Raw genomic sequence first — 14,628 nt, forward strand, 5'->3', positions numbered from 1 at the left:
GGTCCGAGAGGTGAGGGGAGCCAGGTGTCCAAGGACAGTTGGACGCTCCTTAAGGAGATGATCCTCCAAGCCCAAAGGGAGGTAATCCCAACACAGATCAAAGGGAGCAGGAGGGCACATAAGCCCCCATGGCTCATCAAAAGCATCTGGGAATGTCTCCTAGCAAAAAGGGAGGGGCCATCACCAGGGAGGACTATATTGCAGTTGCTCGGGGATGCAGGGGGGCAGTCAGGAAGGCCAAGGCACAGATGGAACTGGGACTAGCTTCCTGGATTAAGGACAATAAGAAGTCCTTTTTTAAATACATAGGGGGTAAAAAGAAGGTTTCGGGTAATGTGGGGCCCCTGCAGGACACGTTAGGAAATTTGGTCGTCACACCCCAACATGAGAGATGAGAAAGCCAACATATTTAACGATTTCTTTGCCTCCATTTTCCTAAGCAGGGACCGGAACAATCACCCTTCCTCTGAGCCCCCCTTACACCCCAGGGGAGGCGCACCTAGGCCAAGTGTTAGTGAGGAACTAGTTAGGGAACTTCTGGAAGTACTGGATGTATTCAAATCAGCTGGTCTACATGATCTCCACCCTCGAGTACTGAGGGAATTAGCTGAGGCCATTGCAGGACCCCTAGCACAGTTTTACGAGCACTCGTGGTGGTCTGGTGTGGTGCCAGAGGACTGGAGAAGGGCCAGTGCGGTTCCCATCTTCAAAAAGGGGAGGAAGGAGGACCCGGGAAACTATAGGCCAGTTAGTCTTACCTCGATCCTGGGCAAGCTTTCTGAGAGAATTATTCTGATGCATATCCACGAGGGGCCAGCAGGGAAGGTTATGCTTGGGGGCAACCAACATGGGTTCATTAGAGGCAGGTCCTGTCAGACCAACCTGGTGACCTTCTATGACCAGGTCGCCAAATCCTTAGATGCAGGGGTAGCAGTGGATGTAGTCTTTCTGGACTTTCAGAAGGCCTTCGACACTGTCTCTCACCCCATTCTCATTAAGAAACTGGGGGACTGTGGTGTTGACACTTACAGAGTCAAATGGGTTGCCAACTGGCTGGAGGGCCACACCCAGAGAGTGGTAGTGGAAGAGTCATTTTCGACCTGGAGGGATGTGGGCAGTGGGGTCCCCCAGGGATCGGTCCTCGGGCCCGCACTGTTCAATATCTTCATCAGTGACTGGGACAAGGGGGTAAAAAGCACCCTGCTCAAATTTCCTGATGACACTAAGATGTGGGGGGATGTGGGTACGCTGGAAAGGAGGAATAGGCTGCAATCGGACCTAGACAGGTTACAGGGGTGGGTGGATGAGAAAAGGATGGGATTCAACACCAACAAGTGCAAGGTGATGCACCTGGGGAGGAAGAACCAGCAGCATACCTACAGGCTGGGGAACTCCCTTCTTATCGGTGCAGAGGCAGAAAAGGATCTTGGAGTCATCATTGATGCCAAGCTGAACATGGGCCGGCAGTGCGGGGATGCAGTCAGGAAGGCCAACCGCACCTTGTCATGCATCCACAGATGCATCTCAAGCAGGTCCAAAGAGGTGATCCTCCCCCTCTATGCAGCACCGGTAAGGCTGCAGCTGGAGTACTGTGTCCAGTTCTGGGCGCCACACTTCAAGAGGGATGTGGACAACTTGGAGAGGGTCCAGAGGAGGGCCACTCCATGATCAGGGGGCAGCAGGGCAGGCCCTGTGAGGAGAGGCTACGGGACCTGAACCTGTTCAGCCTCCACAAGAGAAGGCTGAGGGGGGATCTAGTGGCCTGTTACAAACTAGTCAGAGGGGACCAGCAGGCATTGGGGGAGTCCCTGTTCCCCTGAGCACCGCCAGGAGTGACTAGGAATAATGGTCACAAGCTGGCAGAGGGTAGATTCAGACTAGACATCAGGAGGCGCTACTTCACTGTCAGGGCAGCTAGGATCTGGAACCAGTTTCCAAGAGAAGTGGTGCTGGCTCCTACCCTGGGGGTTTTTAAGAGAAGGCTAGATGAACACCTTGCTGGGGTCATTTGATCCCAGCACGCTTTCCTGCCACAGCAGGGGGTTGGACTTGATGATCTTCTGGGGTCCCTTCTGACCCTACAAACTATGAAACTATATGAATCATGCCATTCTCTGGTGTCCAGGTAAGTGGAGCATGCTGCACATTGCAATTGATTGTATGGTATACTCATATTTTTCATATTCAGTACAGAACAGATTTCTGTGCTGAACAGATGTTGTACAACACTATTGTGGAGGTTGCTGGAAGAAGCTGGAGGCTTGGGTAGGTAGGCAGGAGACATCTGGGATTTTTCAAAGTCACAGTGATGCAAGATGTGGTTTGAGGTTGTGGGATAAGCATGGCTTACTAGCTATTTCAGCTGTGCTGCCACTTAAATTGCTGTGGGGACAGGGCTCTGGCTGAGCTGCCAACTTGCTGGCAGGTCGTTGGTGTGAGCCTGAAGAAGAAAGGCACATGACCCCACTCAAGCGGTTGCCTGCTTGGCTGCTCTGGATTGGCAGGCACAGAGATCCCAGACAAGGTGCCTTGGACTGAATTAATTACCCCAGTAAAGGGGGGTGCTCGGCTAACACAGAGGCACCAATTCCCTGCCTGAGCAATTTAAGCTTAATGATCTGTTTCTGTTGCAATCCTTTGGAGCTGAGGCATAGGCCACATCCTAAGCGGGCTTGATCTTTTTGTAGCACCTGGAAGGAAAGGAACTAAGTGGAGACCCTACTTACCATCAAGTTTCCACAGAAGCCCAATGCAGACTCAACCACACTAAGTCCATTGAGTGACCACAGGTACCACCTCCCCATCACTGAATATTAATATTTTAGAAATAGCTGGTAATGGTAGGTAGGAAGAGGAAGGTGCATTGCAAGCAGGTGAACCGGGTACGCACGTTGCCCAGTCTTTTCTAGGCGTGAGCCTGTCACAGCCCTCTTTGAGTTCCAGTGTCAATAGCCCTTTCAGATGAATGGGGCAGCTTCCCTTTCTCAGGACTGTTTTCATGCTGTTTAAATCCTCAGAAATACTTCAGTGCACCAAATGACTGGCACGTTCATGAGGACAAAGAACAAATATTACTATTAAGATGCATACATCAGCACAATGACTGCTACCATTATGTGTTAGTCTTGTATGCATTTATACCCTTATTTATCCTTGGTTCAACTAGGCAAGGAATCATTTACCATATGTTTGCAGAGTGCCCAACACAATGGGCCTATGAGACACATTTAGGGCTTATAGCCACCCCTCCTCCACAGCAGGATAGCTAATGATAATAGATTCTGGAACATAACTCTACAGCAAATTCCATTGCACTGTAATCACAGTACATGCAGGGCCCTGATAATATTTAGCTGAGTATTTTGGAAATAGTTTTGATCCTAGGCAATCCTGAGTAGAGTCAAGTGCCATGGGAGTGTAATTTAGATCCTTTTGTTTTAAGTACACTATTTGAGCTAGGAACTTTGTGCCTGCAAACAGTATTTCATAAGCTGTCAGGAATCATCTGGTGACTTGACCTACTTCAAACACTTGGGAACAGGTTTTCCTTTACCAAATTTCACATGTACTAGTGTTTTCATCTGAAAATCATCTAGGAAAATCCTGTGAGATGTTACTGGTTATTATTTAGAACTAGCCAAGTGCCTGTCAAGAATGATGGGGGTGGTGATGGGGATGGGGACAGGGACGGATCATCCAGGGAGCAAAGGGGGCGGGGCCAACACCTCTGGCCCCGTCCCCCATCCATCTGCTCCATCACCGCCTGCAGAGACAGGGAGAAGGGGAGGGCAGTGGTGCTGGCCTTGCCTGTCCCCCTCCCCCCTTTCCCCCCCCTGCTGTCTGCTTCATCTTTGCACCCTTCAGGGAGAAGGGGGGTGCTGGTCAGAAGTGGGGTGGGAATCCCACCGTAATCAGAGGTCCTGCCAGGGCCTGGCTATGCCCACCTCAGCTCAGCAGTGTGGAAGGGAAGTGAGGGCTGCTCTAGCACTCCCTGGCTTCTAGCCTGAGCCACTGCAGGCATGTGCCTGCATGTCTGGGATGTCTGAGCAGTTACAAACTGATTTAGCCAAGACCAGTTAGACTAACCTGCAAAGATTGAATCAATTCAGACTTTTTTTAATTTCTGCCCCTAGCCTTAGTGCTGTGTTGTGATAGCCTCTCCTCCTCCCTTCTGGAACCAACCCTATACTGTCCATCTGAAGCTTGAGATGAGAACTTGGGTATAATGGAGTTGCACAGATTTACATCAGTGAAGGAGCTGGCCCCATATGTCTGTCTATGGTATGTTGAGAGAGGTCATAACAGAAGCACAAGTATGATATTTAAGTAATAACTCCCAGTCTAGAGCAACACACAAAGCCATGTGATGGGCCTAGTGAATGGTTCTAAAGACTGGTATGAAAGGACACCTTCTTTCCAGTGAACTTAGTACTCTGCCTCTGCAATCAGTTTTACTCTGTGACCTTCTGTCATTAATTCCCACATGCTATCATTCTGTCTCTGGGGTATTTATACTGCGTGTTTTGCCCCCCTCCCATTCTTAAAATTACTCAAGAGACTGGCATCTACCGACCCCCTTAATAAACAATGCTAGAACAAATCCTTGGAGTCTCTTAAGTCAGAGAGTGCTCTTGGGCTCCCAGAACTCTTTTAGGGCTCTGAAACAAAGTAAACTACACAATCCAAGCTTCTTTAACCTAAATGATCATAAATCCCTGGTTTAGCAGCCTAGCTCTTCATGTGATGTCCTATGACTTTCAGAATGCCTTTCAGGACACCTAGTTTGTTTATCATTTTATCAAACAAAATACTCATATTTTTTTTTAAATAACTATAGAAGTAATTGTTTGTGATCAATTATTTTAGACCAGAGTTTGTTCCATGCTTATCAGGAACAACTTGTCCAGTGGCAGAAGTGGTTGCTGTGATTTAACAAGAGTTGGAATGATGAGAAAATAACGACGAAAGTTGATTGCCACCATCCAAACTTTTTTTTATCCTTTCTCAAAGGGACTGCTACACTTCATGGTTGGTATTCCACATCATTCAGAGCACAAAGCTACTGGAAAATATCTTTCTGTGCAAGAACAATGCATGTGTCACTGCTGAGTCAGAAGTAAGAATATCGGCACATGGTTTTAAAAATTAGTGGACTCTTATATGAATAGCATCACCACAAAGCATCCTGTTTTTTTTAATTTGCAGATATGGTTACTTTATGTTTAGTCAATGATATGTCAACAATAGTGGTTAATCATACTGCACCACTACTGGCCACAGAAACAGCATCAGAAGATTTCCAAATTTATGGTTAGGAAAGCAATAGTCCCATGTGGCAATTACAAACATCTTTTTTTCTGGTAATTCATACCACCAATGATTAATGGGAGGGAAATAGCTGCAGCATTTGCTTGGAACCATCTGCCCCCCTGCAGACAAGCAGACCTCTCAGGAACTTGTCAATTCATGTCAGATAGTGTAGAGGTAGGACTGATCTCACTGGTACTGCAGAGGCATATGTTGAGAGGTGGTCTGGAAGTTACAGCAGTAATAAAATTGTTGGAAAGAAAGATGGAAAGTGGCATGGAAGGTAATTAGCACAAGTTCACTATGACTGCAGAACCGGCTTCAGTGGCCGTTTCAAATATTTCTCACATTGCACAACTTGGTGTTTCACTAAGATGATGGGAAGTTCCCAATATTCCAATTATTCACAAGCTGGAAAACAGCTTATAGGTCAATACTGTCTGTGAGATACCAGCAATAATATCTTAACCATATTTCTGGTTAAAATGAGACCAAAACAATAATTTGTTAACTTCTTGTCTCACACTGATCAAACTGGATTTATATGGCTAAGAGACCGGAAACAACCACGTGTGGAATTTAGAATTAAATACTGAATGCTAAAAAATAACAGGAATAGCTAATTTGCTGTTACTGGACACACTAAAAAGCTTTCTGATAGAAAAAAGGATTTATTTTATGTAGAGGATTTTCTAGTGCTGGACTCTACCCCCTCCATCAGAACAGCTTTCCATTTGCATTGCTTCCCCCCTGGAGCACATTACAAACATTGATTCATTCTCACTATCCCCAGTGAAGGTAAGAAAATATCCTTAGGCTCATTTTACTGATGTCAGTATTGAAGCAGTGAGGTCAAATGCCCATGGGCACAGAGAGCACTGACAGAGTTAGAATGATCAGGAATACCCGCTACTCAGCCCAGTGCCCAGCCCACAGCTCTTGTTTTCACTGGGAAATGCTGATTGGACCAAAGTTTTTTGTTTTGTTTTGTTTTCACTCACTTCTCCCACATCAGTTTACCAAGATATAGTATACTTCTTTTTATGTCTAAGGACTTGTATATTCACCCATCACCAGAGTATCTGAATGTCTCTCACTTGGGCACATATACACAGAACACCTCAGTAAGTGTGGAATATCCTGGTTCCTATTTTATACATATGGAATGAAGGCACTGGGATATTACCTCACATGGGAAGTTTATGGCAAATAGAGGAACTGAACCAAATAGATGTTCCAAGTCCCAGTTTGGTGCCTTAAATGCAAAATCTTTTTTTTTTTTGTGTTTAACTTAAAAACCAAAACCCTGCTTCCACCCAGAAAGAATACAGGGAGACCAGAAAGTAGGTTTCTAACTTACAGGCTAATAGAAGTTCTTTTGATTGAATGTAGCATGTTATTTTGCTCTTATTTAAATTGTTGAAAAAAACCCAAAAAAGTGGTGATGTTATCCAGCCCTGGAGCTCCTTCCCTTTGTCAAATTCTTTTTCAGTATGTCTCAGAGCAATACAATGTCCACCTGAATACATGATATGGGGTAAGACAGACAGTATGAATTGCATGTATACATCGTGAAATCTTAGCATAGACAAAACATGTTTGCCTTATGTCTACATTCCAGATTGCACTTGAAAAATTCTGGTTTAGAAGCATCTCTCTAATGTATGTAAATAAAAACTCAACTAGACCAGCGGTGCAGGGAAATATTTCCATGCCTTGCTCTCCCTCTGAATCTAGTCTGGTCCTGGTTATTAGGTCAGACTCCAGTGGAAACAGAAATGTGCAGATTAAGTGATTGTTGCTGTCATTGGAGCTACAAACTGTGCTGGGAGACTATTTGCTTTTACTTCAGGATCTGCCTCAGAATGTAGCCATGTGCAAAATATCAAAACAAAATTGGCATTAAGATAAATATGACTGTTAAGCAGCCAGAGCAATGCGACCAAGTGAACAAAGAACTGCTCAATCAGACTTTCAGGCAAATGAGCCCCAGTTCAAATCTGTTTAATTTATGCAAATTGATTTGCAGACAACACCAGATGTGCCACTAGGTTGCCATTTACTCTTTACTGAAAGGCAATGATGTGCATGGAAATCATCTCAGTGAGGCAGACGTGACATGCATTTACCATGGATCAGACCAATGACTAGTTCTTGAGACTTCAAATGGGAGCTCAGAGGGCACCTCATGGAAGAGGTCCAGCACTTCGGAAGACTTAGACCCTAAATGCTTTCTATTGCATGTATTACAAGAAAATAAACATAGAAAAATCCCTTTAGCTAGTCTGAAAATTTAAGATTAGAACTAACGTTGATATTTGCACCATGAATACAGTCCATTCTTAGTTCAGGTGGGATTTGATTAACAGACATTAATGTCTCCTCTAGGAATAAAGCTACTTCAACAAACAATGTGGTAGATTTCCACTTCCATTTTTTTCTGCCTCTTGAAGAGCTCATTGTTCACAGTTCTCCATTAACCTCATAGGGCGCTTGTACATGTGACCGGTGCCATGATGTACAAGTGGCGAAAATGTCATGTATGTGGCTTTGTCGTGCTGTGGAGCCAGGCAAACTCTCAGGATCTCAAAATTGTGCTGTTAGATGGGAGGGTGTGACACAATTGCACATACACACCCCTCCCTCCAAAAGCAATTAGATGCATGCACACACACCGGGCGCATACACACACGGTGCATACAGTTCCACTGCCAGCTCAGGCACATACATCATCCAAAATTACCAGCGTAGGCACATGCACACCTATCACCAATTCAAGCATATATTCACTACACACACCAAAAATTAGACTAAATCAGCTACCAATACCTGCACACCCAATACACATACATGGATCACTCATTTGTATATCACCTACATGATGATATTGATATATATATACACATATACACACACACACACATTCACCAGTTCACAGACAACCACCCACCTACACATACATACAGGTGAGTTCCTAACTTGGATGGTATGGTGTGTGTGTGTATGTGTGTGCTTGGGGTACTTTGGGATACCTGGGGGAAGGTTAAAGTGAGAGAGTGAAAGTTGCAGGGATGGGGATTAGAACAGGTAGACTAGAGAGAAGATGTGCTGAGGAACTGAGGCTTGGGGTTACTTTAGGTTAATGGATGTTAATTGATTGAAGGAGAAGCCCAAAGCCGCCAGAACAGAGAAGCGGGGAGAAGCCGGCACAGAAACTGGCGTCGGAGCTGGAGCTGTGGGGAAGCCGAAAGGTACGTGGGGAGAGGGAAACTGGGACTGGGGGGAGCTGGGGGTGCTGGAGAGGGGCTGCCGGGGAGAAGCCGGGAAGCCAGATAAGGGCTCTGGGGAGAGCAGTGAGTTGTGGAGAGGGGCTCTGGGAGCCGGAGAAAAGCTGCGGGGCTGCCGGGGAGAAGGAGAAGGAGAAGGGTTCCGGGGCAGCTGGAAAAGCTGCAGGGAGTGGCAGCGGGTGCCGGGAACCGGAGGGGAACTGTGGGGCAGCGCCGGGAGGACGGTGGCCGGGTCGGGAGACCCAGGGCCAGGCCAGAAGGGTGCGGCGGTACTGGGGGTCAGATCAGGGCTCCGGGGGCAGCTGGACAGGCTGCAGGGGCTGCCGGGAGTGGGGAAAAGCTGCGGGGATGCTGGGTGCTGCTGGGGCAGAAATGGAGGGAGAGCAGAGAGAAGGTGGCGGCAGCAGGGCAGAGATGGGGAACGGGAACAGAGGGAGAGAAGGCAGGAAGAGACCAAGATCAGGGAGAAGGTGAAGGCAGAGAGAGACCAGAGGGGCAGAGAGCAGGGCTGGGAGACAGGACCCGACTCGGGTTCTAAATGAGCAGCTCAGGAGGCTGCTGGTTCCTGCACACGCACAGTGGCAGCAGGGAAGGAGAAAGGCTTGGTGGAGAGACTGAAGTTAAAGTGTGCAGGGACACAGTCTAGATCCTGTGTTTGGGAAAGGAAGTTGGGCAATAGCTACCTATCCTGGGCTATGAGTTGATCCTCAATGGCCTGTTGGGGTCTTCTCTAGTGAGGTGTTGTCCAGAGGGGGTTGCTGGCAGGGCCTCTGGGTGAATGGGTGACATGACGCAGTGCTGGTTCAGATGGTGAGGGCGTCCCACTGGGTCTGTCTTCACTGCCCCTTTTTATAGGGGCAGACCTTCTATGACCCTAGTGGCAGGGGCATGCCCAGGCAAGGGTCAGCCCTGGTGTACTGAGCATGTGCACTCCAGGCAGGGACGTGCAGTGCCAGGTGCCTGTGTTGCAGTAGTGAGTTGGCTGATTTCAAATGCTGGGTCCATGGTTCCTGGGTGAGTCAATGGAAGGCAATGGTCTGGTCCAGTCATTGAGTTGATTATTCAGTAGAGGCCTGCTACCATTATCCCCCATTCATTCAGGAACCAGTGTACATGATACTGGTTAGACATGAGTCATAGGTTACAACATAGATTACGCCTGGGCAGGAGACACAAGATGGAGGCTTGACATACAAAATGGAAACTTGACATTACTTGACTTTACAGACATAGCCTAAATCATAAAAATTCAATATAAAATTGAAAATTAATACAAACATAAGCGAACATTATTTACAACATAAAAAGGAGCTTATTACTATGTGGAAGTATAAGAACTTAGTTTACCTAGTATTACTTGTAATCACTTATAAGGGATACAGAGGGCAGACAGAAAGTCAGAAATGGTTAGGGGAAGGGGAGGGAGTATATTTTTAAATAAGAAAAAAGAAAAACTGGGGGTTTTGCTATAGTTTAATGGCATCACACATTACATGCACACCAGTTTTGGGGGGTTTAGATGAATTTGCATCATTGCAAACTAAACTACATGAGAATGTAGTTTAGTTTGCAACGATGTATTGCAGCTTTCAGCTCCCCCCACCCCGCAGCTGCAGGAGAGGTGGGCAGGCTCCACAGGAAAAATGGATCAGGCCCCTCATTGCTTCTGTTTTCAGCAGACACCTGTTGAAGGTAGAAGTGGCAAGGGACCCAGTCCATTTCTTGTTGTTGGTGGAGCCTGCCCACCTCTCCTCTGGCTGGTGGGGGGTGGGCTGCCAGTGGGCCGAGCATCCCCTGAGCTGTGGGGTGGCCCTGGTCCTTCCCACCATGGCAGCTGTGCCCACTGGGGCAGCCCAGGTGGGCTGCTAGCAGATCAAGTGCTGCCCCAGCTCAGAGGCAGCACCCAGCCTGATCCAACTGTTCCCTGAGCCTGCCTACTGGAAGACCACAGGGTGCTGCTCCTCGGGTGGGTTCAGGGAACAGCTGGATCAGACCAGGTGCTGCTTCCAAGCTGGGGCAGCACCTGGCCCACTAGCAGCCTGCCTGGGCAGCCCTGGGGGGGTGCCACCACCATGGAGGGAAGGATTGGGGCTCCCCATGGCTCAGAGGTTGCTTGGCCCACTAGCAACTCATCTCCCTGGCAGTGGGCAGGTCCCGGTTCTGAAAAAAAAAGGTGGGGGGATTAGGCCCCTCACCGTAATGTGACGGAAAAATTGAAATGGTGGTTTTCAATTAAAAGCCCAATGTTTCAATTTAGGGGGCACAGAATAAAACCCTGAGGACTAAACCGGTCACGTGTACAAGTGCCCTTAAGGTTTGCAGGAAACTTTGCTGTCTGATGTGCCTCACTTTCTGTTTCACAGACTGAAAGGTACAAAAGTTCAAACATGTTCAGCTGCAGGTGAGATCATCCCCACTGCTTCTCTGCAGCTGATCATAATAAAAACATCACCTCCCATGTGACTGGTCTTTGCCAGTTAGGACCAATTACATCACCTCTGGTGGGACACTGGGCGACGTGCAGCTAGTATTAAAAGGCAAATATTTCTCCAGATTTCCCTGTAGTTTTTAATTTCCTTTAGTGGAAGGACTAAGAGATTGACCACAGTTTAGAACATGGAAGGAAATAAACAGTGTTCCAATATTAGATAAAAAAATAAAAGGGAGATCGTCTCAGTAACACTGTAGTTTTGCATTTAAAATAAACTCATTTGCCTGTGGGGCAGTAAGGGTTGATTTGTCCTGTTCCGTAGAGTATGTAGCTTTAAATGGAGGTGGGGGTAGAGGGGGGAAGTTACTTTTAGCATTTATTCCTCCAAGCTGCAACTGCCTTCTCTAAGGCAGTGGTCTCCAAACTTTTTTGATTGCGCACCCCTATCAGTAAAATTTTTTGAGCACGCACCCCCAATATATGTATAGTTATATAAATATACATCTAAATCAAAGTTCTAATATTTTCTTCCTGCACCCCAATGGATCGTCTTGCGTGCACCCCACTTTGGAGACCACTGCTCTAAGGGCCTGTTCCAATAGTCACTGAAGTCAGTGGAAAATGTCCCGTTAACTTTAGTGGGCACTAGTTCAGTCCTCAGTATTTCAGCAACATTGCTGTACAGGAAGTTTTCCATCCCAGGCAGCAATGCTGTTTCTGAAGAATAACAAACTCCTGCTAGTGGACCTTCAACTACTCTGGTAGCCCCATGGAAGATCAGAAAGAAGGCACTTTGTTGAGAATAAAGAGGAATAGGATTTTAAGAACTACGGCACAACAGTATTAGAGAGATGCTTATTTGCCCAACTAAACTTACTTCATTTTCTGTAGTCTTCCCCTCCTTAAATAAAAACACCATTATTAGATTATACGATTGCCTACCATGAACCAGGATGTAAGAAAGACTGTCTTTCACAAAAATTATCCCCAGGAACATCAGAATAAATGAGAATACAGCTGACCAGGCCTTGGAGTTTGGTGGAAACAGCCCTGGAGAGAACACAGAGCCAGCCAAGCCAGGGAATGTTCTACAGTCTTCAGGTGCACATCTTGCTCAGATGGACTCCACTACTGAGGTGACAGGTAGATAAAAAGGTTGATGCCTCAGGCCTCAAGTTTGCTAAGGAACAGGCATGGATGGATCTAAAATTTTGAAAAGAGGGGTTCAGATGGTGAGACACATCCTCACATATAACATATTTTTCTCCAGTTAAAAATAGACTAGAAGTTTTACTAATACACTAGGGGCCTAGGGATTTATTATTCAGTTTAAGATTGAAACAAATATAAAAATAACTTCACTGGAATGAGTTAAAAACAATCTGGACAGCTATAAAATAGGAGCTTCATTACCAGGAGAAGCTAACAGCAGAACAAAGAATAGCTTGACTGGTGGATCATCGAAACCAATAAAAAGAAGAGTCATTAACACTTGTAGAATCAAGAGTTTAGAAGGGATCAGGTAGCTTATAATGTACCATGAAGTCAAATGACTCTCGTAGCACTGTCTGACTAGAAATGCAGCTGCCATTGCCAGGCAGGTAGTTATAAACTTTGGGTGGAGCAGGAATCAAAAAGGGGTGCAACTACACTAGTGCACCAGCCTGGATCCATGCCTGGGAACAGACAATCGCCTACAATCACCAACTGATGCCTAAACAGGCTATCCACCACCACCAGAATGCAATAACTTCTACTCACACAATGACTTCCAGCCCTGTCTTGGAAAAGAAGACACCTAATTTTCTTAGGAAATCTTATAAAAGCTACTTTGTTCCTCTGAATATACAGCAGTACTACAGAAATCAGAATTGAGGATAGAAGATACCCTAGACAACTCTAGAGATCCTCTGTGGAAAATCTGTATGCGGTAAGAAACCTGAAAGGGTTTACATTTCTTGTTATACAAAGGCAATGGATCTTCAAAGGTAAGATACTTGGCTATTATAATAGATTAAGAGGAACCACTACTATTGCAAAGTAATTCATTATTCTGAGAATTCTTCTCAGTCAGTGCACCTTCAGAAAAAACACTGCAAATATATTTATGCTCATTTAGACCTGGTATTTTGAATAACTTCTATGAAGTTATTTATAACTCCTAAGCATGCTATATCATCCCACTGAAGAGAGAGGGTGGGGTTGAGGAGCTAAGTAATTTAGGTTGGATCGTCTATCATTTTCTATGTGGATTTCTCTAAGAACTTATTGTCAAGAGCAATGCTGACCTACTCAGTAAGATAAAGATGTCCTAGTTCAGTGGTTCTCAACTTTTTTTTTTTTTTTTTTAACCAGGATCCATTTGCAAAGATCCATGGCCTGTCTTGACCTGCAGCCCCCTGCCCCTGCCCCTGCCAGTGCCCGACCTCAGTCCCTTGTGTCCCTGGGCAGTTCTGGGGCCCTCACTTCCAACCCACAGTCCTCTGAACCCCACCGCCGGAGGGAACCCCAGCTACCCTTGTGCTGCTTTGGCCGGAGTGTGGTGGTTGCAACAGTTCCAGCTCATGTGGACCACAGCGTAGCAAGTCCAGCCTTGGTATGGGCTGGAGGGAGGAGGAGAGGCCTGTGGCACCCCCCTGCTGTGCCCTCACCTTGTTTACAGATTTGGGTGGCACATGCCTCCCCCATGCTTTTCTGGGAGTGCGCACAGTGGCGGGAGCCACCCTTCTCCCATCCTCATGCCCCACAAGTGAGCCACTCGTGGCTCTGTCCTGTGCCCTGCCCCAGCTGGGCAGTGCCTATCGGCTCCCCTTCACTTCAGTGCCTGGGGAGGTCAACCTGCTCACCCTCCCCTTGCTATGGCACTGTCTGCCATAGCTCACGACCTGTTGAATATTCTTGTGACCTACTTTTGGATCATGACCCACCGGTTGAGAAATGCTGCCCTAGTTGTGCTCTGTGACTGGAATGCATGCAATTCAACTTGGGGAGGAAGGTATAGGGTAAGGAGATCTGCAGCATTGTGCAACCCTGATTGCATACACTGGACCAATATCCCAGAGCATTTTAGAGCAGGGGGATCAAACTCACTTTGTGCCTCAGGCCAGATCCAGTTCAGTGCACAAGAAAGTGGTAGTGGTGGCAGTGAAGTACATGGCGGTTATGGCAGCAGCATCAGAGAATGTGGTGGCAGTGGCAGTGGCAGCAGCAGACCACGTGGTTGTAGCACCTTCTGCATGTCCTGTGCCAGAGCTGGAGTCCTGCCACAATACACACTGTGCTGTGGTGGCAGCTCCAAGTCTGGCTTCAGTATGGGGCATGAAGCAGGGGCTAGAGCTGCTGCCACGTTCTCTGCTGCCGCCCAACTTCTGTGTCCTGCTGGGAGTCTGGTGGGCCAGACAGAGTGGCTCCATGGGCCAGATCTAGACCACAGGCCTTATGTTTGACACCCCTATTTAGAGGAGCTGATGGGCTGTGTTAAGTTCCACTTGTTGCTGGCTGAATGAAGGAGACAATATGGTAGCTAAGGTTGTTAGGGCCCAGGGAAGTAGCCAGGAAGTAGTCATCAGAGGATCTTCTAAGACTAGGTACTCCTCCAAAGGG

At 46.9% G+C, this 14,628-nt stretch overlaps 1 protein-coding gene across 3 annotated transcripts in view; it reads left to right on the forward strand.

Moving 5' to 3' along the window:
- The first annotated feature begins 1,994 nt into the window (after positions 1-1,994).
- Positions 1,995-14,628, forward strand: part of LOC149874063 (uncharacterized) — a 42,191-nt gene continuing 29,557 nt past the window's right edge. The window contains exons 1-4 of one of the 3 annotated variants that reach the window (XM_090055947.1): positions 1,995-8,558; positions 12,017-12,168; positions 12,877-12,955; positions 13,381-13,621. In XM_090055947.1, coding sequence (XP_089912073.1) covers positions 12,144-12,168; positions 12,877-12,955; positions 13,381-13,621 — 345 coding nt within the window. In that variant the 5' untranslated portion in view covers positions 1,995-8,558; positions 12,017-12,143. Of the gene's footprint in view, positions 8,559-12,016; positions 12,956-13,380; positions 13,622-14,628 lie in introns of all 3 variants that reach the window. The other 2 variants (XR_016443333.1, XR_016443332.1) reach the window with 2 other exon arrangements.

Source organism: Crocodylus siamensis, chromosome 1 (assembly GCF_052110815.1).
Source record: "Crocodylus siamensis isolate JL-2025a chromosome 1, ASM5211081v1, whole genome shotgun sequence".
NCBI classification, from domain to species: Eukaryota; Metazoa; Chordata; order Crocodylia; family Crocodylidae; genus Crocodylus; species Crocodylus siamensis.